The sequence below is a fragment of the Simochromis diagramma genome, unplaced genomic scaffold, assembly GCF_900408965.1.
Source record: "Simochromis diagramma unplaced genomic scaffold, fSimDia1.1 OVJJ01000618.1, whole genome shotgun sequence".
Lineage (NCBI taxonomy): Eukaryota > Metazoa > Chordata > Actinopteri > Cichliformes > Cichlidae > Simochromis > Simochromis diagramma.
The window spans coordinates 9,678,395-9,706,305 of NW_024387423.1; the positions used below are offsets into that span (position 1 = coordinate 9,678,395).

The following is a 27,911-nucleotide window of genomic DNA, read 5'->3' on the forward strand; positions in this document are numbered from 1 at the left end:
CCTCAAGTGCAGAATGTAATGTCCAGAAATAAGACAATCATGGGTGAAAATGGTTTTGTTGGTCACTTTTATTGAATTGGTGATGACTTGAACCAAGTGCAAAACAGTAATCTGCTCTTTGAGGGACAAGTGTGGGGAAAAAGATGCAACACCACAGGGCACGGGTGATCCATCAAAATCCGCTTTCCTGACCTGCCCAGCTCGGTGTCTGCAAGAGAAGCGTGAAGAAAACATCACATTTAGACCATTTGCACATCACTGTGAGCGATCAAAACAAATCTTTCTTGTTGACTGTGGGAAATGTAAAAAAAAGTAACATACATGTGCAAGCAGTTATATGATGACGTTTTCCCCTTGTCGGGTGTGTGTAATGTGTGTGTTCTGTTGGTGAGTGCTGGGTGGCTGTGAGAGCTGACAGGGACCCTAAGCAGCTGGCCCACATGGTAGGGCTGTAAATGTTCCCTATATGCAAGTAATTTGTAGCCTTAAGGACAGCAGGATGCAATCGTGCTCTGTGAGTTGTTTGCAACCTCTCTTTTTTGGTCTAATTACAAAAACTCCTTAATGGGGGGGGGGCGTGTTTTTTTAATAGGATAACTTTAGGGTTGCACTCCCGCTGCAGACATTCAAACAATAGGGAGGAGGCTAATTGAACACATCAAAAAGATACTCAAGAGGCGCACGGTTATCATGAATGCTGTAACTGCCTGGTCTCGGTCGTGTCGGGCTGCCCGTCAATCCGCTCTGACAGATGTCAACTTTTCAGGGAGTTCGGAGCATCATTTTAGCATTGCACGTAGCTGCAATGTTTGAACTGCCTACATAGCGCCATAACGTGCAAGGTCAACATCAAAAACAGACTTAAATGGGATGACTGGACCCCGAGCCAGACATCTGTAACAGGTCCTAAGTGCAGAAAACTCCAGACTTTGACTAATGTTCACCAAAGCCAGAGTGAGGGTCCACCTTATTTACGCTGCTGAGCTGAGTCACTGAGCTCGGGCCTCGTTTTATGGTTGTTTGGAATCTACCTTGTCATTAGGCCTTTGAAGAGCAATGGAGGGATGAAAGCATTAGCTCTGTTAAACTTGCTCTTACTGGCTTTATTCCGTGTAAAGAGAGCTTTTGTTGACGGTTGTTCATCAACATTCTTGAGCCTTGTTCTTCTGAGCTGATCATTTGAGGTGCTTTGAACTACCCTGAGTGCACGCTGACCTTCAGTCTGATCAGTTAAGTGAGTTTTGCTTCCCCTACAGTGACGAGCAGGGAGTGGAGATTTGTGTGAATTTTTTTTTAATGTACACTTTGTGCATTACTCACCTCGTTTCTGTTGCTCTGGGCCTGCTTTTTCTCAATGTTCATGGCCAGCATTTGGCTGCGGAACGAGAGGCTCTTAGTCTTCTCAATCACCTGCTGGTAAGGCGATATGGCGTTGTTCCCCATGACCACATGGCCCTAGAAGAATGGATAATAGCCTCACAATAATGCCAATAACTTTTAGTCTCGCAGGCATGCTATTCTACAATGACCAACCAGAAGTATCACATAGGTCCTATTCGTTTCTACTGTAGGCACATCTAGATAATTCTATGTCATTCTGGTAGACTAAGCTATGATTTACTGATTACAGAGAACTGTTGCGATGGGTATGCCATAACATGTAGGATCAACACAGAGCCTCATAAGAGGATATGTAACAAGGCTCAGATACTGCGGTTACAATGTCCTTATAGCTACCCTTCCATTTTAAAAAAATAATAAAATTTAAAAAATGAGGATAGCGTTGGGCTCCTTTTCCCTCCTGAGGTTACACAGAAGTGGTTCTGAAACAGCCCCCAATTTGCTGAGATTTGTTTTAAAGGATTTGATTCATTACTTAAGCACAGAGCTGACTGATTGAGGAAGAAGACAGAGGGTCTCACCAGTTTGGAGTCTATCTTGGCATCCAGCCTGGCGTTGCGGATGAGGTTGACGATCCATCTCTCGGCTTCCTCGGGAGTCATGTTCAGTTTGTCTGCCAGCATGCTGTTGAGGAAAAGGAGACAGTGAGCTCTAACCTGGTTCGGTTGAAATAATTCAAAGTAACATTGATATTAAATGTTCTAGAGACATTAAAGAGTTCCCAGAGGATGTGTCTTTGGTCAGCAATCAAGTTAGAATTTTAATTAGACCAATACTTTTAGCCAATGACAGGATATCGGCAAAAATCAGCTGTTCTTGTACATTAGTGTACGTGTGTGGAATAGCACATTCAATACCAATGTATGTAGATCGAACTGTCACGACTTCTGCGTGAGTCTCAATTGTTGTAGCTTGAAGCACTATACTGAGCCACCAACAGTCTAGCAAAGTCTAAAAAACAGCTGATAAAAGCTCACACTTTAAGAGGGATATCTTTTAATATAAAGTCACGTGAAAAAGAACATTTTCACAGAATTCCAAGCAGACTTATATAGCAGTAAGTAAACATTTACTGCTTCCATAGGAATTAAGAGGGTGCCAGGTGCTTCCGATCAAATACACTTGATTCAGCAAGTGTGAGCACCTCTATAAAAACAGAAGAAGAACACACGAGACTTCTGGAACAACATGCTTTGGACAGACGAGATCAAAGTGGAGATGTTCGTCCACACAGCTTGCACAGTGGCACCTTTAGCAAAAACCAAACACAGCATATCAGCACCGAGACCTCATGCCAACTGTCAAGCACAGTTGTGGAGCAGTGATGATTTGGGCTGATTTTCGGAGTCACGGGACTCATGGAGTTGAACATCAACAGTACAAAAGTATTGTAGAGTCAAATGTGAGGCCATCTGTCCAACAGCTAAAGCTTGGTCTGTATGGGGCCATGCAGCAAAAGAACGATTTCCTGCACTGCAGCAAATCTACAACAGAATGGCTGAAAAAGGAAAGAATCAAGGCGCTGCAATCGCCGAGTCAAAGTCCAGAGCTCAACCTGATTGAAATGAGAGGACTTTAAGAGAGATGTGCATAAATGATTCCCCACAAAACTCAATGAAATGAAGCAACGCTGTATAGAAGAGCAGGCCAAGAACTACTATGCCAGAGACACAGACAATTTCATACAGAAAAGTGTTACTTCAAGTTACTTACACTAGGTGGTGAGTCTAATCTACTAAATCATGGAGCTATACTTAATTTTTGAAAACTGCCATTTTCAAATAAAATAAATAAAATACCCCAACTGAATTTTACTGTTAATTCTCAGGTAACATTTAGCTTCTGGAAACCCTGACTTCAATTAAATGTAGCTGCTGTGTGTGCTGATTCATGCATGAAATATGTTCTAGCACCCAGTAAATCGTATTTAATGCTACTCTATGTTATGACTGATGTTGCACATTAGGTGCCAAATGACTGGTTATTATTTCCATTTGACAAAGTTTATAAATGGCCAACACATTGCGCTTCAGGCAAAAAATATATAACACACCCAAACACTTCTAATGGTCCCCTGCTAATGGGAGCTTGATTTACAGACTTGTATGAACAACTCAATTTGAAGAATGGGTACTACCCCATGTTGTGAACCTCTGTAATTATTTAACCCTTTCTTTTTTTGTCCAGGAAACACTCTTTGTCCACGTGGCTGCTAAAGCTCATCAGACAACTCCAAACAGCAAATGTCCCCTGAAGTAAAAGCCAGGTAGGAGACCGGGCTGCTCTTTGATAGAGCTGGATGTAGATGTGTCACAGTATAAGGAGGGGGTTATGAGGGTGGCTGGCATTCTTTGATCCAAAGCTTTCCCCATTGCAGCTGGCTTCCCTTGTGGCTTTCAAAATAACTAGACCCCCTCGATACCCCCTTCCCCCTACATTTCCTGCCTCTTTCCTCTTGTCTGACCCTCGCCACCCTCCACGCCTACCACATTTCATATCAGGGCCCCAATAAATATTCCCGGCCGCTTTGAGCACTACTCAGAATGACTACAGCAACTCTCATCTCAAAACCATGAAACCAGCCCCTCCCTCGAGAAGCACAAATCCTGCTGGCACAAATGCGTGAAATCGGTATTCCTGCAAAAAACAAAACAAAAAAAAGCAATAGCACAGGTTAAAAAGGCCTGTATAAAACAACTGACTTTGTTAATGATCGCTTCCTGGTCAATTAACCCCATTTCGCGAGACCCCTTCAATATAAGTAAGAATCTGCCCAGACCACACCACTTCTCACGCCATGCCTCAGCAAACAAATTCAACCACTAGTACAGATTTCAACTGTCGCTCTCAGAGGCTTATTTAAGACATTCTTTTAGTGGGAAGTAATCTTATTTTGGATTTGTGATATGTCTGTCTTACCTCAAGGCTTAAAAACTTTAAAAAAAGACTACCACTTTCTAACCCATGAATGTTGGTCAAATGGTGGCAAAACCACATAAAGAAGGGAAGTGAAATGATGTCAGTGTCTGGATGAGGCATTAAAAGCATAAATAACAAATAAAAGGCATTACCTCAGCATAATGAGAAAAATAGGGTTTGGTCTCCAAGTGACAGTGCACATCTCTCAACACTTACACCACAAGTGATTGAGAAGGTGGATAACAGGACAGAAAAAAAGGCAGTTGCGAGGAGTTCACGAGTATCCCAGCAGCCCAGAGGAGGGGAAAGGATATGAGGAGACTGATGAAGCTGTCACTCATAACAACAAACCTTGTAACATTAGCTCTGCCGGACAGCTGATTACACTTCAGCTCATCAAACCTGTGGAAAATGATCCATGACAACAACATTGCTCTGATGGATCATTGTCTGGAACGTCACAAGTTTGTGTGTAGGCTGTCTAAAGACCCAAGTTTAGGTTTGATGGTTAACACATGTCGGTGATCGCACTGACACCATTTCACATCAGCAAGTGTTAATTTAAAGTAAATGATGCGCTGATGAGTAGCTGCAGCTCACACTGTCAACTCGGAAATTCAAGATTTCGATTTCATGCTCTGTGAGGCAATGTGTTGCAGGATCTTGAAGACAGTCCTTAATAACTCTGTATGTGGGATCATTAACGTGGTACAGGATGACTTATTCAGTAACATCAGGCAGGCAGACTGGAATATAAGGGGTACAACTGTAGGCATCAAAAGCACCTAAAACCTTTGAAGGGTACTATACATCGCACTCTATCAAGCTGACTGATATTAGTAACAATTCTTCAACTATTTATTTAACAATTAATCTAACACAAATTCAAAAGTAAATTTGAAACTGGCTCTAATTTCACTCCAGTGAAGGCGATTGCTGCGCAGGAATACTGTGGGTGTTTTGTTTGACAATTCAGGAAAGACGGGACGCATGTCAGTCAAGTCCAGGTCAGACATGGTGATCAAAACAAACATGATGTGGTTTCCTCGCTGGGGACTTGAGCTAATCCTTAACCCTTCTCGCTGTTGTCTTTGCAGTATAACACAGGAACGCAAAGTGCCCCAAAAGGCCCAAGGCCTTGGCCTGTACGAGTCAAAGCCCTCTAATCTAATTTATAAAATAAAGTCTGGCAATGTTTTGCTCCCAGGAAGCACATTTGTATATCAGAGCAGGGTAACTTTATCTTATGTTCTAGTGACAGTGTTCTTCAACAGCTAACCTTACTTATATCTCAGAGAGAAGGAAGATCAGAGGGGAAGGGGAAAAAAGACAGAAAAGGACAGATGTGGGAGCATACAGTGCGCAGGTCAGAGTTAACAACCCACACTATTGACATCTTTTGGCCTTAAAGCTGAACAGGCAGCTTCCACGTCTGGTTTTATTTTACACAACCATGATCCTGTTCCTTTGGGGAGAAGGATCACTTTCACTTCGACCCCTTACTCGCTCTGGCTCCTGAGCTTTCGACTTCAGGCTAGGGGACTCCTGTGAGTCTCAATACCAAGCTCACACTTGAACAGAGAGGTCAGGCATTGGGGTCTAATTCAGTTAAGGGAGAGAGGAGGATGGGGGGGGGGGGGGGGGGGGGGTTCTTCTCCAAAGTAGACCCCTTCTTAACATGGCTGGCCTAAAATGAATGCATTGTTAAACACTAACATATGATAGTGTTTAGGAGAGTCCAAGCCATTTGGAGCAACCTCGTTTTCGGCTTGGGGTAAAATTGATTTTTCGGAGAAACCGAAATGATTGTGTGGTCTTTTTAATGACTCACTTGTGAGGTGGAAAGCTCTTCAGTGTTACTTCCAAATACACACGACACCCTTTCCAAATACCAGTGAACTGTTGTGTACAAAACAATCCAGTCATGAGTGGGGGGGGTGGGGGGACAAAACTTCCCCAAATGACCACGTCTCAAGCATTTACTCATAATGTCAAAGGACAAATGTGCATTTGAGGTCACAGCAGGGTCTGAAACATTTATGGAAGGACTAAGGAAATAAAGCCTGTAAATCAAACAAGGAAAGCAAAGCTAAATTGGAAACACACACACACACACACGCACGCACGCACTCTTGAGACACTGAAAAGTCTAGACAAAAAGACATGTGTGGGGGGGGATTGCAAGTGTGGGCTAAATCACATTTTCAGTGCCTACAGTACACTTTACACAAGCATTTCTTGCATAAAATAACTAAAATAAGCCAACTTCTGGTCTACTTTTGTATCTCAAGCTGTGGGCAAAAGGCAAGCTAAATATCTGTGAAACCATCATGGCCAGCAGCTGTAAAAATGTCCTCATTAAAAACAGCCATCAAATTCATTTGAGTCCACGCTTGGGTGCAGAGGGCTTCTGGGTAGAGGACTAATGACTTGGAATTTGGTTGTCTGTCAAAAACAGACATGTTCTGTCCATCGTCACAACACCACCAAAAATAAACACGGAAATCCCTAAAACGACCCTTGGTTTGTGTTCCTGCTTCAGAAACCTCAACAAACAAGAGAGTTGAGGACACACAAAAAGGTGAAAAGTAGAAAAATCACTGTTCAACTTCCTCTTTCAATGTTACCACTAACCTTTTGTGGTCCTTAACAAGTAAATGGATCCAATTGCACTAAGTCTGCCAAAAAGAACCAGGACTCCTAATCAATTCCAGACAATCTGCAATTGGAGATTTCAACAGGGCCTGATCATGTTCCATAGTTCAACCTTGACTACAGACTTCCACAGCTCTATGTAGCAGTCAATGCAATCATTTTCGTGTCAGAAGAAGTAATTCATTCCCTCTTTCCACTGAGCATCACGTGTTTGTGAACCATACTTGGAAATGCAGCCTTTCCTTCAAATCTTTAGCAGTCACAATAGGCCTGAGGGACGGCATACTGCTGTGTGAAAGCAGTGGAAAATGTGTACTGTAAATTAGTCTGGAACAGTATGAACAACAGAATAACATATGCACTTCCTAACGTCAGAGATAACACTTACAAAGACAAGCGGGATAGCTAGGAAGGCCGAATTTCTCTTTATCTTTATAACTCTCTCAAATTGATGCCAAATCCTATAATTTTTCTTAATTACAAACAATTACTATAATCTTTTTTCTTTCTCGCCGCTAATGCTCACTATAATTAGCATTTACTAAATTTCTTGGTTTCGGGGATGGATCCAAGGTCAATTTTATTTTAATGTAACTAAATTGAATTTCAAGCTAACAGTCAAATTAAGACCTACAGAACCCCCTGACCTCCATTTACCCAGCCAAAGAGAGCTGAAATGTTTATGTGTACTGGAGCAGCTGGGAACATCTAAAGCAATCCAAACCCTGACCTCTTACTGGAAGACAACTTGTAGTGAACTGGCCTTGACAGGTGGTCTTAAAAGTTAAGTAAGCACAGCAACCTGTAGAGACCTGGAAGCAGTTAAACCCCATAATACTTATCCCCAAGATGTGTGGGGTTAGCATGGCTGTGCACGGAGAGGCCAATAAACACTCATTTCAGGAAAATTCCATTAATCGCAAAGCAGCTGTTCTTACTTCCTGCATCTTGAAGTGTAGCGATATTAAACAGTATTTCCTGTTAATCATTAATGATGTCAGTCAGTTTTCCTGTCAAACATATTCTACGTAGCAGCACACAGACATTCACAGCTTTCAAACCGGCCAGAAGTGGTTTTTGGTTCAACACCCTCTTTGCAACAGACTTCATGTAGCAACTGCCAGCAACTTCCAGGAATTACTTGCCAACTAGTTGGGGAATACACATCCAATACAACAGACAACTATTGAGCAATGTGTGTTACTAACCTGATGCTAATGCACTGGTGAATTCTGCAGAAGGTCTCAAAGATGAAGAGCCGTGCGTTCTCGATGAAGTCCTCCAGGCAAGCAACCAGGAAGAAGTCATTCACAAGAACCTAAGAGACGGAAAGAAGTTCATGTTAGAGCACTGTACAACAGGTATGAAAGCAATGCTTATTTCTATCAATCTAGGACACTGGCCTAAAATACACACAACTCTGAGTTTGGACCAGACAGAGTGGAAAGTCATGAGTGCTTTGTCTGCCTCTTTTATTTAATGTCATATGTAATAAGGGGGAAAAGAATTCTGTTCACTTAAGCCCAATTCCAACTTGGTTTTTGCTGTAGTAAATAGGGTAGGAAGAACTACACTGTCTGCATTTTTGTTTCAGAATAAAGTTCCCTCTCTAAGTAATACACTTCAAAAACAACCACAAATCTTCAGATTCTACAACCACCACATTACACCATTCAGTAAGAACAGATGCAGCCACAGAGATGACCACCCTGTCAGCGACTTATCACCGGTCATCTGGGCTGTTGGTTCAGTGTCAACTCTCTCTCTCTCCTCTCTGTAGGATTGTCAAATTTCACAGCTACTGTCATGCAGCATCTGCAACACCACAAGCTAAATTCCATTCACAAATGACACTGATTTTTTTTCAACAATATGTGCTGGGGAGAAAAAAAAAAAAAAAAAAAAAAAAAAAAATCACCTGTGGCCGGTTACAATAACAAATGCAGCCTCATTTTGACTCTTTCTTACTGCTGCATATGGCCTATTCATCCATTTAATCTACTATAAATGTTCATGTCCCAACTACGGTCCCAGAGGTACTACTGTATGAAATGCTCCCATTTCCCAGTGCTTACTGCATTCCAATGCACCAGTGAGAGCTATTTCACATCACAGACCTCTATCTTCAAAAGTTCTGTAAGGATTACCAGCTCTTTGTTTTCTTAAGCCTAGAAAGCTGCTATCTGCACAAAGTTCTGCTTGAATAAATCCCAACTACATGGCGCTATCAGGCAACACACGTTTTCAGCTATGACAATGCTTATCTAAGGCTGATAAACTTTGAACAGCTAAGTGCCCTAATTATTGTCATCTGGGATTCAGACCACAAAGTTTAAACAAATTCTGGAAGGGGCCCGAAGAGCCCATTTATGTGCAATCTGAGGGCCGGACTATAGGTAGCCCTATACTTTTCATTCTTTTGCCATGCAAGCATCTAACATCTGACAGCGATTCCAGATTTGGGTGGAGTGGGAAAGAAACAAATAACAACTTGTACAGCCTAACCAAGCTAAACTCCCTATTTGAAAGCACTTGGCTCATACTTTTGTACCGGCTGCAGTGAACTGAAGTTGGGAGAGCTGAAAACAATACGCATGTCGTGCTATTGCGGCAATCAGCAAATAAATGGGTGCCACTGTTCTCAGCGGATCAAATGTGAGGCACTACAAATGTTCATCAAGACAAAAACCAATTGCAGTGTGTAGTGGTTTACTTCAATCACTCCATGGTCTGTGAGATCCTTTAACCAATGAAACTATTCTCTTGCGTGTGACTTTTCTTTCCCCGCACAAATGTCTCACCGACTTCAAACAAGACCATTTTGGGAACAAACACATGTTTGCATAGCATCACAGTAATGCATTAGAGGTGCTGTTAAACACTTTGGAACCACCCAACTCGTTGTGAATTGGACAAGGTTAATAGAAGCCTTTTGTGCCAACTGGACATGCTCTGATAAGACTGACAGGTAAGCTAGTGTTAAAAGCACCTGGAATAACTTGGGCTCTGAGAGGAAATTGGGAGTGAGCATCTGTTTCAAGCACAGTCGAGTCTGTAAACAAAACCCCACGAGGTGAGGTCAGGACCTACTGAGAGAGCTCCTAAAAAGAGCGTGCAAGTGTTTAACAAGGACGGCGGTGTCATATTTTACCTGTGAAGACCTTACAGAAAAAAAAATTTTTTTCCCCCCCACGTTGGATGTGTTTTTTTGTTTTTTTTTAAGTACATAACCACAAAAACAAATTTGGCTAATTAATTTCGTTTTAAATTCCTCATTTGTAAAGTAGCGATATGGTGAGGCAGATGACTCCATATTAGAGAAAAGAGTATAAATCTAAATGAAACAGAACCTTAAGTATACCACTGACATGAGTTATAAACATTTTCTCCTAAGAAAGAGCCATTTGATCAGGCCACATGTTTTTCATTTATCTGCAAGAGGCAAAAGATGAAACGGGGGCCAAATAGCCCTAAGTTTAGTCTTTTAATCCTCTGCACCTCCAAATTAGCACGTCATCTGGGAAAGCCAAATTGCAGTGTGTATGCAGAGAATGAACTAGGAGATTAAGTTCTACTAAATAAACAATATGTACATAGCAAAACAATCAGGACACCTGCTCTGTCTTTAAATTTGATTACTTGCCACAGAATGTGTCCAGAATATCCTTTAGAGTATCCATGTATCTTATATACAAAGGTCACTAATGCAACAATCTTTGATAAACTGTGGCAACTGTCTAGTTTCAATGTACCGGTACCTATTATTTTGTCTGTCACACACAAACCTGACAGAATTCAAATGAAAAAAACTGCACAAAATCTTGAATTAACCTTAAGAAAAAGAACACTGCTGGCAATATTTGAGATCAGAAGATACAAATTAAGCCAAATAACTCAATTATGCACCACAGTGCCCAAAATAAAATTAAATTGACCTTAAAGTGAAAAATGAGTCAGAAGAGCCATTATTTCTTATTCACCCAGTCTAATAACGCTTTCAAATAAAAACGTGTGGCATTTTTAAATCTCTAGTGGTAGAGTGGGGCCGTTTTTTAAGAGTGGGCTCCTGTTCTGCTCGTCTCACACTAAGCAGCAACCTCCAGAGCTAAAACATGTAAACAATGCGAAAGTGCCCAAAAGAATTTCATGTTAAAACTATAGATTGTTTCCCCCTGTAAAAAATAAAAACAAAACAGAAAAAAAAAATAAAATAAAAAAAATAAAATAAAATAAAAAAATAGGGGTGATTTTTTTTTTTTTTTTTTTTTTTAAACTTTTTTGTTACTCCACCAGCCCAGACATTGGTGTGACCTCTTTGCATAACAGGTGTCCCAGCAAAGGCAGCTGTAGCCAGTCTTTTGTATATAGTCAGTAATATAAGAAGATGAACAATAAGCTATATGATTACTTTTAACTCTGGACCAAGTTGTGTGTGTTTCTACTGCAAATAATTGAAATTGAGTGTATGACATGAAGGAGAACATGGACTAAATTAGCACTATTCTCTAGAAAAGACTGAACACAGACCTTGAATAGGTTTTGGGAAAAAGAGGGCAGAATGTTATTTTTACTTTGCATCATGTCTTTGCGGGTTTCTTCCGCAAAGTGAGCTGTAAATCTTATCTTGTTCAAGGACAAGTTCTCAAATCATGCTGTTCAGTGTGTTAAGCTTTGTAGTCAACACACAAAGAAGACTTTTACTGTAAGCTACTCATATTTCATATTAAGTTACATTTCATCATTGCAAACCGAAATTGAAATAAATGCTCTGAACAGTGGTGTTATGACAGATTTCCCTCTTAAACCGAGTGTCTGCACGCCTCTGCGGAGACTTGTGCTTATAAAGCTTTTATTGTTAACGACTAGGCTGATGGGTCAATTACAGGCCATAGCATAATCTGACTGAAGCCTGAGTCATACAGTGTCCAAGGAGACCTCTACATATCAGACAGTGAGATACAAGGCCCAGCCTATCACTGCTCTGCCTCACTGGACCCACGCAGAACTGTGGCGAAAAGAATCGCTGTGTGAACGTGCAGAAGGTCACACACAGATGACACGATTACTAACCATTAATACTATGATGCTCTGTGTGAAAGTTCAGGGGTCTGACCCACAAATCAGACGTCCTCAGAAGACCCCCATATTGTCACGCAGATGAACAAAAAAAAACCAAAACAACATTTCTTCTCCATTTGGGAGCAAAATGACGAATTTACTGTTTGTGAGATGACTGAAGTGGGTACTCACCGATTCACATTCCCTGAGCTTCTTCTGAGCACTGTCAAAGTCAAAGTTCACGTACAGGCACTCCACAAACTCTGTAATCGGATCTTTGTAGGTGTAAGATTCCTGAGAACATAAAAATCACAGGTACAAACATATTTGTGTGTCTAAGTTAGAAAGTTAGGGCTCATCGACAGTAAGGTGCAAGTAGTTTATACAGTTTATTTAGAAATAAATACGACAAATGTAGCAAACGTGAATCACTATCTGTATATGAAGTTCAAGCGTTTTACAATGTAGTCAGAACCACCACCTGCTGGACACAATTGCTAAATAAATGAAACCATGCTCTGAACTCTGAAGGGCTCTAAATTTCTTAACTCACATAAGGCTATAGAGCAGACAGTACTGAGGACATCTTTTATTCATTACCAACAGCCAATCAAAACAGTGCTTAGATCTCTGAACCAGCTACTGTCATTGGTAGATAAGGCATGGGCACACAACAGTTAATCAGTTTACTGCCATTCATCAGGAGTTCAAGGCTTCTCTTGCTTGACTCAAACTATAATATATATACCCCATTGTGCTTAAAGTGAAGTGTTAGCAATGCTATTGGAGTACATGATCAGTTACCCACCCTTCAAAGCCAGTATGGCCAATAAGTAATGACCTAATAACTGTGCACCCTGTGACAGATTTTTGTGTGTGTTTTTTTTACCTGTTGTATGACCTTCACCAAATCCTTCAGAACTTGCCGACGTTTACGGACATCCTTGTTTGTAATGACCGCTGTAGTTAGGTAACGCAAGATGTGGGGGCACATAGTCTGGATAGCATTGAGGTATCTGGAGTGAGGTAGGATGAAAGCAATCACTTATAAGACCAACGTAAGCATAGATGTGATCTTTACAAGGACACATAATATAACATTTTGGGATTCTTATCAGGCTCCTGGCATTTTCAACAGAGAAAATCCTTTTCAGCTAAACAGATAAATGTCCTAACAGGACCTTCATTGGGTCGGCCTGGGTTCAAGTTTTAGCCATTTCTTTCATTAGCATCTTAGGGGGTTGGGGGGGATTCTGGCAAGAAGATACAGATCAGTGAGCAGGGACCTGCCCAGTAGCTGAAACTCAATCCAAGAGGGACTGACGCTCCAAGCACAGGTCAACTTGCTAAGGGCTGAACACGAGAGAGACAACACTGTTTCAGGCTCATTATAATCCCACACCAATATTAAAACCACCTGCCTAGTATTTGTGACATCAAAACAAATCCAAATTAGAGACATGGACATTTAACTACACTTCTCTCTGATAGCACTTTGTGGTATTGAGGGAGTCTGGGGGGGGTGTAGCATCAGGTCCTTTAAGTAATTTGAGTTGCAATGTTGAAACTACGTGCACTTGTTTTTAACAACACAACCCACACATGTTCAAACAGATTGAGATCTGGGAAATTTGGATGCCAAGACAACATGGTCATATTCCCAAAACCATTGTTGAAAAATGTTTGTGGCAGAATGTAATATCCTGCTGGAAGAGGCCATTTCCACCAGTGAATACCACTGCCATGAAGGGGTGAACATCTTCAGCAATGTTTAGGTAGGTGGTATGTGTCAAAGTAATCTTAACATGAGTTCCAGGACGCAAGGTTTCCCACCAAAACATTACTCCAAGCATCACACTACTTCTGCCAGCTTGTCAGCTTTCCATAGTGCATTGTGCTGCTGTCACTGCCTCAGGTTAAGGACCAGCAAGCTCTTTGCTGTTCACATGGTGTAAAAGTAAATTGTGATTTACCTTCTTTCATTACTCCATGGCTGAGTTCTGATCTGCTTGCATGCTCTTTATAAATAGTTTTGACAGTGGACTGGAGTCATCGTGTACTCTGCCCGGTCTGTGGCTATCCAAGAAAATATGCACCAAGTTGCAATTCACTGTGTGTTCTGACAGTTTTGTAACACCCAGTATTAAAATGCCCTTATCATGACTTTAAGAGGGTTTGCAATCCTTTAGTGTGCAGTTTAATTTTTTTGTAAACGGTTAGCAGACTTTTGAAAGCCACGGTCCTTAGCCAACTGAATTCACCTAATTGTTTAGCCCAGGTAGGTTCCTTCAGTTCTCCATAGCTAAGGCCAAAGGAGCACATGTTACTCAGAGAAGCGGTTCTAAACCAGGCTTAATTATCAAAATCAATTAAAGGGACAGGGGAACCTGCGGCATTTGTGAAGTTCAGTCTAAAAATGGCAGTGGGCTACCTTTAAAAAGCCACTGTTGGCCTGGTTTTAGGAGAGCTCCCTTTCTTGCTTTGTAGTTGCTTGACTCCCTGTGAAGAAGAAGGGGGGGGGAGAAAAAAAAAAAAAAAAAAAAAACCCACAACGCTCCCTGCTGTGTTCCTGATTAACTTACACCTACTCATTCTCCTGGGGGCTCCAATAACAAGCAATCTTGCATGAATCACTGTACCATAGCCTTCTTGGTGCATTCACTCTAACCCACTTAGGAGACTTGTTTTTTTTTTTTTTTTTTTTTAAGTTTTCAGGCAACAAGCATCACTGCACTGGTTTACTGAAGATGCTACTGAGGCATGCAGCCAAGAAATCAACTATGAGTTCAGGTTTCCTCTATTTAAGGAGCCTGTGTGAGAACACAGGAACAGGTCCCGTTTTACAGCTTGTAGGAAAAAGAAAGTCATGTCAAACATCCCAAGGAGGGATTTCAACAATCAAGTAACACAGGGTGTACTACTGCAGTAGTGTTTGACTATTTTGCGCCAGTCTTATACTTTGTTACTGGATATTATTTCCCCTGAGGTCTGCGCACTCTGTCAGTAGTACACAAACAAGGCTTTGGACCAACATTTGCTGACTGCAGGGGTAAGGGAGGTCAAATGTGGAGCTGAAGGCCAACCACTGGTCACCAACTTCAGCCAAAGGAAGTACTGGTCAAGAGATGGGAAACAAGAGCCAAGCCAAGCCTCAGCGGGGAAAACATGAGGTTTCAAGACTGTGAAACTGCAAAGCACACAAATCTACCTCAGTTTGTCCAAACAGATGGCTGGGTGAGCTTTTCATGAGTAATTATTGGGCAGGCCTCCTTAATCATCCACAATAAAATTAAAAACTGAGTAAAATTCAGGGAACCAGACATTTGAGTGTGCTGTGTTGTGGTCGCCTGTCATACTGTCTGTGGAGCCCAATCATCTGTACAATTATACAAGCCTGCAATCAGAACAGGGGAGGGAGCTAAGACATCAAAATAGGTGGTGTGCAAATTTTAACACAGTGTATAAAGTTTCCGATCTGCGATACATATGGCCTGGTTCTCGACTTGGAGAGTAAACAGACCACACGAAAACACACTTCAGAAACCACTTTGAAAAAACCAGCAGTGTTTCATGAGGAAGCCCACCACCAAAAAAAAACGTGTCATGACAGAAAACAGTTTCCCTCTAAATCAAGTTCAGCGTGTAAAATGTTTTATGAAGCATTTTGATATATACAAGTCAGATAACACGTTAGAGGGTCAAAATATAACACTATAACCACAGCATATAATTTTTTTAGTCACGGCCATTCTCAAAATGCAAAAAAAAAAAAAAAGATTTCGAGACATTATCTCATTTTCATTTGCATTTGTAATGCTAAACCACAAAATGCCATTCTGAGTGTAGTTTAAACAGCCAACAGGGCCGAGTCTCAACCACACTGCAAAACTGTGCCTTTCTTCTTTTAGACATTGTTCAGGGGAAATGTATCTGATCTTTTCAACTACTTCCTGGGATTGTTTCAACAGTTTTCAAATTCCTCTCTAAAAGAATGATTGAAGTCGAAAGACTGAAAAAAATATAATAAAAATGGTACTTACTGTGGCTGATACAGAAAGAGCTCAATGATATTGTCCCTGCCCTTGGGGTGGTTGAAGAAGACAAACAAAGACCAGTGAATGAGCCACGTCCTTTGCTGAAGAGACTGGAGAGGGGAGCTGACGGTCTGGACACAGCCAAGGCCAAGGCAGAAACCCAGTCGAGCATGAAGACAGACACGAAAGAAGGTCCAAAAGAGGCCACCGAAAGGCAAAGAAAAAAAAAGAAAGTAATTTTATATCACAAATATGTTTCAAGACAGTTATATTAAAGCTCTTCTCATCTTCAAAACAAGGAAATCACCTCAGCTTCCAAAGAAACACCAATAATGACTTAACACAAATCCAAGTTCTTAAGCAGTCAGATGAGTGTGTGTGGCAAGAAATAAAACGCCACAGCAGAGCTGTACTGCAAGTGAAATGTCAATACGGGAGTCTATGTAAGGGAATCTAAATGTGGTATCAAATTCTGAGAAGTGGGGCATTTACGTTGTTATCGATAGTCTCTCTCAGGCGGGTGAGATCCTCCATGGCTGCCTCCCAGTTCTGCATCAGGATCTCAGAGGCCAGTTTGCCCCACAGCGAGTTCAGGGCATTCCTGTCTGTAGATGGGACCTTGAAACGGACAACATGATACATTTGTTAAACTGATGACACAGTCCCACCTGCAAAACAAGTGTTTTTCCACATTACTTGACAGACCAAATACTAATTAAGGTTGTTCTCATACGGGCTGGCAGACCAAGCGGCAACATCTGCATCCATACGCAGCAAGCCAGGGCTTGTCACCGTTTGCTTGGCTTCAGTAGCAGTGTTGTATGATACAGTAACTTTTCTCATTTATACCCTTCAAACCAATTAAATTATGTCATGGCAGGGGAAATGGAGCTTGACAGACAAGAGAAATGAATTATGAAAGACTTTAATAGAACCACATTCAAAGCACTTTTGGGTAAATTGCCACATTAAGTAAGGACATATTTGAAGAATGTGTCACTGAAATTTCCTGAACAGTCCTACAGAATTATAGCATTTGGTTGGAGAGTTCATTTGACTGGGTAATGCCAATAAGGTCCTCAGGTTTAAAAACGCTTCAGCAAGATGAAACATTGTTTAAAATTTGAATTGTATTTATTGCAAGGGGATACTTTTGACTTGTTTGCTATCAGAACTAATCCAAAGAGTATATCTCATAGATTGATAAAATTAGGGCACACATCGGCGATAAAAGACTGTTCTAAATGAATGTGGCACATAGGTCATGACTTTTTATTTGCTAGCATGGCTGTGTAGTTAGGATGTTGCTGAATCAAGATCACACTGCCCAAGTCTGTGCAACAGAGCGGCACAGGGGTGATCAAATAAGTCTTCATTAATATTTAAATGATCCAACTTCAAAATATCCAAGAAAATTGGAGTTGTTAATATTTCTTGCAAATATTGCTGCTCTTTATACAAGAAATGAAAAGTGCCACCCATCACCTTCAATAAATCTGGACAACTGTCTTAATCACAAGGTAATTAGGCTGAAATATGAACCAAGGCTAACAAGACACATCTTTGAGAGGATAATTACTCTCAAACGTGTTGCAGGCTACAGTTTCTGATTCCCAGAACCCAGCTAAAACAAACAAACAAAAAAAAGAAAGAAAGAAAAGAATCCTGTAATGAAACGCAGGTTGAGAATGCCTCTGAACCTCTGCGATGCAATCACTCTGTAGTGGACCACTGGACTACACCCTAGGGCTCATGGGAAACTGTGCGCCACAGTAGTCCACGATAACACCAAACACCAGACGCATTGACATGAGTCAAGCAGGAAGTCGGGGTGGGTGTCTGTGGAGCGTCCAGAGAAACCTAGATGCTAACCAAACGCCCCTGTACAACATCGGACAGCTGCTGTAGTAGACTGTGAGACACGACAGATGCACACACGCAGGAAACGCTTCAAGCAAAAAAAATAAAATAAAAAAAAAAAGGAAAAATAAGAGAACAGGTTTCTGCTGAAACTGAAATTGGTGATTATTTGGCTAAAAGGGATTTCTTGCTTAGCAAAAAACAGCTACAGTCTGATAACATTTCATCAAGCTGTTATAATATGAGATGATGGCAGGTAAAGGGAAAATATTTGGAAAATCTCTTGTGGTATTCCCCCAAAGGAGAAAACAGTAAGATGCTGTGTGCATCCAACCAGTCGGAGCAGCGCTCTTTGATCACAGAGCACGTCTCTGGTCTATAATGAATGATTTTTTTGAAGGGGGGTTTGCAGAAGTCACAAGAAAGATCAGCATTGTAGCTCTGAGAAGAAACTGGCTATGCTGCCGATATAAAGGTCAGCGTTTCATCTGTTCTAGTGTTTTGTTTTGTTTGCTATTTTTTCTCTCTTGGAAGTCCCTGCCTGCTACGTTTGGCTGACCTCCAGGTCATTATGGCAGCTTTCTACACACACACACAGTCTGGCTTTTCACTAGTCGCCACGCTAGAAAAGTTTCAATACCTGGGTTTTTCCAGCAGTTACCTTAAGTTTCCATTGGTTTGTGAAATGGGCACATTTTCGCTGACTGACCAGCAACAATAAATTTACTGTGCTGGGGATCCGTCGGGATACTCAATCTTTATTCTTAACATTCAATCCCTGCATTAAGTGATGATATGAATAAGTTGCTCTTTTCGGGCTAGGCCACACTGTAACAAGACCTGAGGCATGGATTTTGCAAGGCTGGCTTCCTTCGTTTAATTGACTGGGTTTCCCACGTTAAATGACTTTATGGAACCTCACCTCTCCCATACGGAAAGGGGGGGGGGGCAGACAAGGGGCCTGTGAGGATGGGAGGTCCACAAAAACACAAAAAAAGACAGGAGGAGGAGAGGGAGTAGTGCACAGAGTCTCACTAATGAAACCCATTTCTACCTATTCCCCTTTCTAAAAAGCCTCTCGCATTGTCAAGAGTAAGCAACAGATATCCAGTTACAGAGGCTGGAAATGAGGAAACTAACAATTTGAGGGTTAAAAGAAAAGGGAAAAAAGCCTTCTCTGCTGGACTTTGAACAGCATACCTCAATTAGAGCAATTTTGGTTTATTTAGACTGAGTTGCAACGCCATAAACAACTGTTGTTGGGATAGTGGGTCATACGCCTTGCAAGCTTTTGAAGACTTTTCTTACACGCTATTGATTTGTCTCTTCCCTTAACAGATCTGAGCACATCAGTAAAATACCCAACTGCTTTGGGCTAAAAGAGTTGTCTGTAGGGAAGAAGGTCAATCATTGCCAAGATTTTCAGGAGGGGAACAGAGATGTGCATGACTAGTAGGACTGCCACGATTAGTCGACTAGTCACGATTAGTCGACTAGTCACAATTACGTTGACGAATGTAATAGTCGACGCGTCATTTGAAGCTTTGTAAGATCCCAAAAGACGCAGGAATAAGTAGTAGGATTTAAGAGTGTAATAACGGACTGAAACAGAAGACGGCAGCACTGCATGTACAAGGATGCCAGCTGCCGTTAAACCCCGAAGAAGAAGAAGCCGTGTCCGGTATCGTAGCTGTGTCCAAATTCAGGAAGCGCATCTTCCTGTGCCTGCATTTGTAGGCCAATTACATTACAGCGACACAACGAAGACTGTCCAAATTCCAAGACTCCGACAAATGCGGCCTTCATTTCCCCAGATTGGGGATGGGTCGGGTGTATGCTTCACGGCCCAACCTATCGACTATCAAAATAATCGCTTGTGGCAGCCCTAATGACTAGGCAGAGTCACTGACATCCAAAAGACAGGATGCAGTGCCGTATCAAATGCTAATGAGGACAGAAACAACCAAAAATGGTCTTAATATTTTTCACTCTAATAAACAGACAAAATGTTGATATTATTCTGCCTGGCCTGCTTTAGCATAAGTCCTTGCTTTACCACACAGCTAAATGCTGAAACAAAAGAACAACAAAGCTAGAGGACAAGTGAGTGACACTTTGAAACCACCAACTATGCAGGCTGCTTCCATCGCTCATTATAGGACATTCAGCTCCAAGTTTAACTCACAAACACTTGATCTAAGATTACACACAAGGAGTAACAATAGAGTTTAATTTCTGCAGGGCATTTTGATTTATTCCAAATGACTTTAGTCAACAAATTGTACAAGCTTGGAGAGTCCCCTACGTGTCACAAAAACACCACGACCACTGATCATTGCACTTACCAACACTTGGCAATTGTGATTTTTTTAATGCATCCAGGTGAGTCCACTCTTATTTTCTGATTCTATACACAATATGTCTTTGTGTTTGTAAAGTAGAGGCCACCCGATACGAGCTTGCTTTTTTTTTTTTTTTTTTTTTTTTGAAGAAACAAGAGTGATACTAATATATCCTCCTGGGCATTTAAAAAAAAAATGTTTACGGATATTTTTTCTTTCAGACAAATTAAACAGAATCAGATTTCCCAGGCATTTATTGGGTGTAGTTATAATTCCTTAATAAGATAACATGACATTGCCCGTTACCCCCCCGCCTTTTTATTTTAATTGTCAGAACATCCAGTGGATTACTCATTTATGCTCTGCCCAACTCAGCTAAGATCAACTGTTTGTGTTTCTGGCGTTCCAAACGTGTTGTTGTGCCAACAGGGAAGATACAAAATTCCTTTCGCTGGACAAAATAAGCATCATCAAAATTCATAATATGGTTGAAGGGTGTTTCTCGTCTCTTTTTTACCTTTTTAATTTTCATTTATTAGCCGTTTTAAATACTGATACCACTACATTGGAAAAACAGCTAATATCGGCCAGTACATCAGCCTCACAAATATGTCAGTCAGGCTCCATTATAGAGAACATAGAGAGCGTGCATGTGCATGTGCATAGACTGAATACTGGCAGTGGTCTCGGTGAACAGTAATTATCTTTCTCTGCGAGACAATCACTGGACTTTGAAACATCTTGAAAACTACTTAATAAAACTTTGGCTTTGTCCTCCAGCTCATCACTCCAAATTCAGAAAAGAAAGATAGCTGTATGATGAAGACAGCTATTAATTACGTACAGTTAATTTTCATCCCCCATGATAATCACACACCCTCTTAGAAACACCTTGCAAATTGCATGAAACCCTCTTAATGGTAACTGGGAGATGCCTTGCATAACTAAGTACATAAGCTCAGAAGTCGTGACTAGCGACTCTCTGGCCACAGCACTCAAATCAATAAGCTGTCTACTGAGTCCCGCCCCGTGAGAAGACTACAGACAGATTATGCAGTCCGCCACTGATCACTTGGCCCAGTAAAAGATCCTACTCAAGTCCTAGAGCAGCAGTCTCCTCCTAATACAGAAGACGTGCAGGGAATTGAACAGGCAATGACGTAAGCTTTTCACATTCAATTACTTCTAAGTGTTCTTTTCCTCTGCTATGCAAGCACTGGCATATGGAGGAATTAAAGCTATCTGGCAAACCTAATGTGACGTTCAATTTTAATATATCAGACGAACGCCTTGAGCTAGTATATAAATGAGGATAGAAAAATAGTACTGGCACTCTGTTAGGTGAAGGGGTACCGGTTATCAGCAAATGCCACCATTCATGTTCAATAGATTGTAAATGTGTTGAATGTGTGCGACCAAAGCTGAAAGCTTACCAAGACACGGAAGAAGTAGAGGTACTCTGCAGCACCAGAGTAGTTTCCACACTCGTACTGGAACTTGGCATACCTGTACAGGGTGTCTAAATACTCCTGACGAAACTGCAAGAGAAATGCAGCATAAACACAAATGTTACAGAGACAATGTGAATTGCTGACAACGTGAAATGGTAAGACTAAAACTTTATAAATACCATTTCTAAAGGGGACATTGGTATGTATTGAGACCTTTTCTACTGTAAAAAAAAATATGAAATCATTGAAATGTTGACCGATTATCAAAATTATATGATAATTCTTTACAGAACATTATTTGTCAGGCATTATACAGTTGTAAATTATGTTTATAAAGCTTTTGATCATATAAGTAAACAGGTGATGTGGTGATGGTGTCCTGTTTCACTCACTCGTTAGCATTTTCACCACTTGTTCTCTTTTACTTTCTCTAGTTGTTTGGTTCAACTTAGCCTCCAAAACGATTTGGTTCAACTGAGAAAACATTGTGGCTTGGGTTAAAATGAAACAAGTTAGGAGAGACCGTAGGCGAGGCCCCAGTTTCACTACTGCCACAAGCAGTGTGTCACAGGAATGTGCTCAAAGACAACTTCCATGTATCTCAGGTTTTAAAAAATGGCCGCATTTTATGCTATTAGAATCATGATGTGAGCTTACGATCAGGAACAAATTAGTTTTAAACCATCATTGAATTAAATAAAAAGTAAATAACATGAGCTGGTATCATCAGAATGTAATCAGCTGAAATACAAATATATATATATATATATTTATTAATTAACACATTATGGATAAAATTCTGATTTTGTTTTGTTAAAAGTAAAATAAACACAAAAGTTACACAAAAACAGTCATAACAAAAACTCCAGAGAAACACAAATGACCTATAAATTAAATCACAAATATGACAATATTCCATATTTATTTGTTGCATCTGAATAATTCCCTGCTGTGGTGGCACACTGCTAAGTCATTTTTTCCCAATGAAAAGGAAGGGAATATTTAACTTAAAAAAAGCAAAACAAAACAAAACGCCTTCCAAGATGTGGTCATATGAACTATATATTATATATGGGGCTATCATTTCAAGCCTACATGTCTTCCTATATTTAAATGTCCTTCCTGTCCAGTATTTCAGAGCAGCGTGAGCTGACGTCAAGCCATTCAAGAAGATTCAGAACAACCGTGACAGGCAGCGAGTGCCTTTTGCCGCCCAAGCCTTTCCCAGTGCATACTGAGGGGCTCTGAGCTCGGGCTGTGTCGAGGTACACTGAGGACAGCACGCAGGTCAGCGGGATACCGGAGTAGGAGGGGACCGATGGAGGGGAGGGTAAGAAGCCAAACATCACGGTAAATATAGAACCTCCGGCATTCTTGCGGCTCTATCCACGAGTCCCGAGCTACTCCGTTTATTCTTAACAATTCACCACAGAATGTAAATGTCCACAGAATTTGTGCAAGCCATACAAACCCCGAAAATGAGTTAAGGGTTTTGGGAAGTAATTTTGCATTTCCCTGCTCGGCCTGTCCCTCCCGCTTTGCCCCTAAAACAACCATGAGTTCACACAAGAGCCATGGGAAATGCAGCGAAGAAGTGAGATGTCAGCAAATCAGGCCAACTTACGTTATGTTTCTCTGCCAAATAGTCAAAGAGCATTCGTCCATCTCTGGAAGACAGAAACAAAAAGAAGAAAGCAAGACAGTTCCTTTAGTTAGAGACCATTTAACTTGAGTTGCCGTTTGGCTAAGGAACTGACATTTAGACCATCATTCAGGTATATTTTTCCACTTTTGGGCCAAATCAAGAACCATACAAAAATGAAGACCATTTCACTTTTAAAATGGTGTGATAGGCTGTTTATTACATTTGGTTTGGCCAACATAAATCTATGTTAGCCATGTCAAACAAATGATGTCTGGTGAATAAAGTGAGTACTGATTTTTCAGCACAGCCTCTGTGTCTCTATGGGTTTGTCAAAATAAAGGAATGCACTGGCTTCCCTTAACTGTTCTCTCCTGAATGCATTTTACAACTTTGCCTGTGACCTAAAATCTATTTATGTGAACACCACATAGAAACTATGTGTGTGCCTGGGTTGAGTTCGCTTTCACAGTGGGAATGAATGAGTGTGCATTTACTGGAACAAGTGTGATGTTTGTTAAATGAATTTGATTTAGGCTCTGAAGCTAAAGATCCTTTATATCCACCCTCTACTGTGAAATTTCAGCCCACTGTCCATGCTAGTAACACATATTGCGATCACTTATCACACCCACTAGCATGTGCAGTTCTTGCCACAAAACACAGTTTCTTAATAAGGTTCCACATAAGAAATATCCTGAGGCCAGAAAAGATTTACTCAGGTAAGACGACTGGCCAGTAGCTGGGGCTGATCAGGCTGAGGACAGTTATATCATCAGTGGGGATCCAGTTAACCCTCTATTAACCTTTATTTCCTGACAAGCAGTTTTCTTGTAGGGTTCTTGAAAAGACTGTTGTTCCTGTCAATTGGTGCGGCATAAATAAAATAGAAAACACAGTACACCTGAGTTGAGGACAGAGGCAAAGTAACAATTTCAATTTGCTGGTGATTAGAGTTATATAATCACCATGTACCAGGCAGACATCCTCCTACTCCCTGTCCAGTGGGCTACTTCACACTAACAAAACAGTCTGTGTTGACAAGTAGACATCTGAACAGCAGCTCAGATTGCATTTAAAAGCACATCCACAGCTGACTGATGGTTGCTTTTATACACTAATAACCCATGCTTGTATCATTTACTTAATTAAGTATGTCGGTTCTATATGCAACCCACGTGGGGGGGATAGACAGATCCATTTCTCCTACTACGTGTGATGTGATCTTACTAGATTTTTCCACATATTGCTCATGTTTGTGGTCTTACATGCAAAAGACTTGTTGCATATGTGGCAACAAGTGTGACTATACTCAAGTGTAACCACAGCTTTCCCAATCCTCACTAAGAGCAGGCTGTGTGTGTCTGTTGGATGGCGGTGCTGCTGCTCCTGCCCTTCACACAGAAGCTCCAAAAGAGAGATCTCTCTTCTGGATTGGGAACATGGAAAATGCATCACAGACAACCGTCTTAATCTTAACGTAAATTAGAAAAGAAATTGGTGAGATAAAATTTTCGAGATAAATTTAATGTAGTAAAGTTAAACAGGAAATGTGTCTTATTTATTTCTCCAGTATCAAGAGTAAAACTGACAACATTACAACTTCATGGCACTCCAGTGTTTAATCATTGAAACCCTAGGCTGTTTAACAGTGTTTAACAAACTGATGATGTAAAAGATCCAATCTGTCGCTTTGCACCCATCAGGAGATGTTAGCACACACACACAAAACCCCCCACCAAGCAATCAGTAGCTTGTCTACTCAAAAACCCCAAAGTGGTTTTCAGTGCTTTAACAACTCCAAACAAATGAGAACATAAATCACTGGTCATCCTAATGGTGATTATATTCCACAGAGTGTATCCAATAATGACAGATTGTTTATAGATATGGTAAAACATGATTTACTATGACAGCTGAGTTTGGATTACGGCTTCAGAAGAAGTCTTAAAAAAAAAAAAAAAAGCCTGGTAAGTGGTAACTTCAATACAAACTATAGGATGAGAGTTTTAATCTAACACACTTGGGGAAACTGTTTGATGTGAATCTTCTGTTAAACCATTTAACCTAAAAGACAAAGGACAACTTATTTTTTTTATTTCCAGCACCAGGTGATCCTATAAACGAGGCATAACGTTAAAAACAAGCAACTGCATTAAGCAGAATTTAGTCCAGAATCGTGGGATAAAATTGTCCTTTTTAATTAAAGACAACTAACCCCCGGTGAGTTTCCTATTGTTTTATAAACCAAGAAAAGATTGATGTAAAACATAAGACAGAAACTTTCCTCCTCACTTTGTGCTGACAGCAAACGAACAATAAAAAGACAAGCGCTAATACACTGTTGCCACTATCAGGCTTTGAATCTCACACAACAGTTTCTACAAGTATGTGGCTTAAATAAACAAATAAGTGCAGCCAAAGCACAAACCAAAAAGACATTAAACTAGAAAATGATCTTGATAAACCCTACACACTCTTGCCAAGAAACAAATGAACAGATAAAGCTGGATATGACTGTTTTAATTGAAATACCACAAAACAGTCCCGATAAAGTTAATCATAACATTATCCATCTGCCTTTTTTTTTTTTTTTTTTAACTTGTGTCTTCCTGAGAAGGCTAAGTACATTTTTTGTTCAATGTGCAGCTCCTTTGACTTCATAAAATCCATTAGCTATGCTGCTGTGCCGGTTTTACTAACCCAAGAGCCAGTAAATTTTACAAACTCCTCATGCTTGGCATAAAATCTGTTTTGGGACACTAATTAAATACAGCTGAATGATATGTTTAGAGTAGGAAATAACAGATTATACCTGGTTGACTGCATCTGCCTTGTTGTCTCAGGGTCTTCAAACATCTTCACGATGGGTTCGGTCTCTGACTGCAGCTGCTTTAGCTGGGCCACAACCTCTGTCCTCTTCTCCTTCAGCGCTGACACAGGAAAGAGAAAGAAAGTCATTAGATGCAGCAACACTATAAACTAGCAATCAATAAGCCAGTACTAAAAATGGCTGTAAAACCAAGTTTACTGATAAATCAATTTTGAATAAGTGTGTAGAGTAGTGTATGTTTCAGCTCTGGAGAAACCGGGATAAGCCACTGAGCAGCACCACCACTTACTATGGGGAATTTCCTTCTCAGCAAACAGGCTTCTGTACACATCCATAGCAAAGTCCACCATGTTTGTGTCACTGAGGAGGTCCAATTTTCCACGAAGTAATTCCTGCTCATTGTAGATCTAAAAAACATGTCAAATAATAGGAAACAGAACAAAGGACAGAGTGTTTTGTACATTAATTAATATAAAGCACAATGTACTGAATAAATTTAGCACATCTCCTCCATAACGTCGGGCAATACATTAACACTACAGAAGCCATGATGCTTACTTCAAAAGCTGACAATTATTTTGTATTTGTAACAGTGCACTCTCTTTGCTGGCTATAGCCGATTCAACTAAAGGCGGCAATAGTTAAACCAATAACATCTAGCATGCTATTTTCCGTAGATAAATAGTTTCAGACGACCGGAAAAAACTTGCTCGTCTTATTAGCTTTCTGCATCAATCTGCTGGCCACAAACGTTGTGTTAAGTGAACCAAAACGTCCAAACTAAATGACTATTTCAGCACTGGGCATGAATTTTTTCAGTTGTTCGCTTTTCAGGTTTTGGGGTTTAGCTTTACCGGAGAGAAAGAGGACTACAGTATGTTTCATCGCCCGGCACATTCACACGGCAATAACACTGAACCGAATAAGGACAAGTCTGGTACCACCGCCAAACAACTCTGTAAAACCAGCTGCTTCGAGTTTAGAAAACGTGGACTCATACACTTAGCTAAACTTAAAACTTGCATTTAAAACTTCAAAAAAGCGTGGTTTTACCAGTGTAAAGTGAATCACAATCAAACGCACAACTTCCGACTCGGGTCTTTCAAATATGGAACAAATTGAATTCTTAAGTGTGACACTATAGCTCATAAAATCTCGTGTTATACGTTTTTCTTCAGCCATATACATAAATCTTTACGCTAAACGTTGATCTACTCTTTTTAAAAACTCCTCGACGTTTACAGGCTTTGTTCAAACGGTAACTTTAACTTTATTTATTTATTTTACTTTGAATGTCGTTCCTACATTTCACACTTCCGGTTAAATGTCGTTTCTTTACAAAGCGGCAAACAATGTGGCTCGTGGAGTACATGGGTTTTTACAGCAGCTTAAACACCGTCATCTGCTTGTTAAAACACCAAAAAAAAATGTACCGAAATGTTAAAGTTTTCATCTACTTCGTACCTCTTTGACAGACAGGAATTCCAGCAGAGGAAAAACGAGATGTCGGTCTAAAAAGTGGGCAATTTTGGTAGTGAGGTCGTACTCCGCCATGTTTGCTCCGGGGGAAAGGGAAGTAGTAGAATGACGCAGCTGTTTGCTGAGAAACTAACCAATCAGCGATATCCTCACTGAGGGGAAAAAAAATCTAGCAGTGAGTTTAGGAGTGTTTTCAAAGGCCAATATGATTTCGCGTAAAATTCTGTACATACTATG

The 27,911-nt window shown here is 40.6% G+C and overlaps 1 protein-coding gene across 1 annotated transcript; it reads right to left on the reverse strand.

Moving 5' to 3' along the window:
• Positions 1–50: 50 nt before the first annotated feature.
• eif3ea (eukaryotic translation initiation factor 3, subunit E, a) lies at positions 51–27,793 on the reverse strand. The gene is made up of 13 exons (XM_040012653.1): positions 27,660–27,793; positions 26,485–26,602; positions 26,178–26,295; positions 23,345–23,387; positions 21,703–21,807; positions 16,560–16,685; positions 16,074–16,198; positions 12,923–13,049; positions 12,226–12,327; positions 8,184–8,293; positions 1,923–2,025; positions 1,321–1,455; positions 51–208 (listed from the first exon to the last, which is right to left on the reverse strand). The coding sequence occupies exons 1-13, from the start codon at positions 27,747–27,749 to the stop codon at positions 173–175; spliced, it is 1,338 nt and encodes a 445-aa protein (XP_039868587.1). The 5' UTR covers positions 27,750–27,793; the 3' UTR covers positions 51–172.
• Positions 27,794–27,911: the final 118 nt, after the last annotated feature.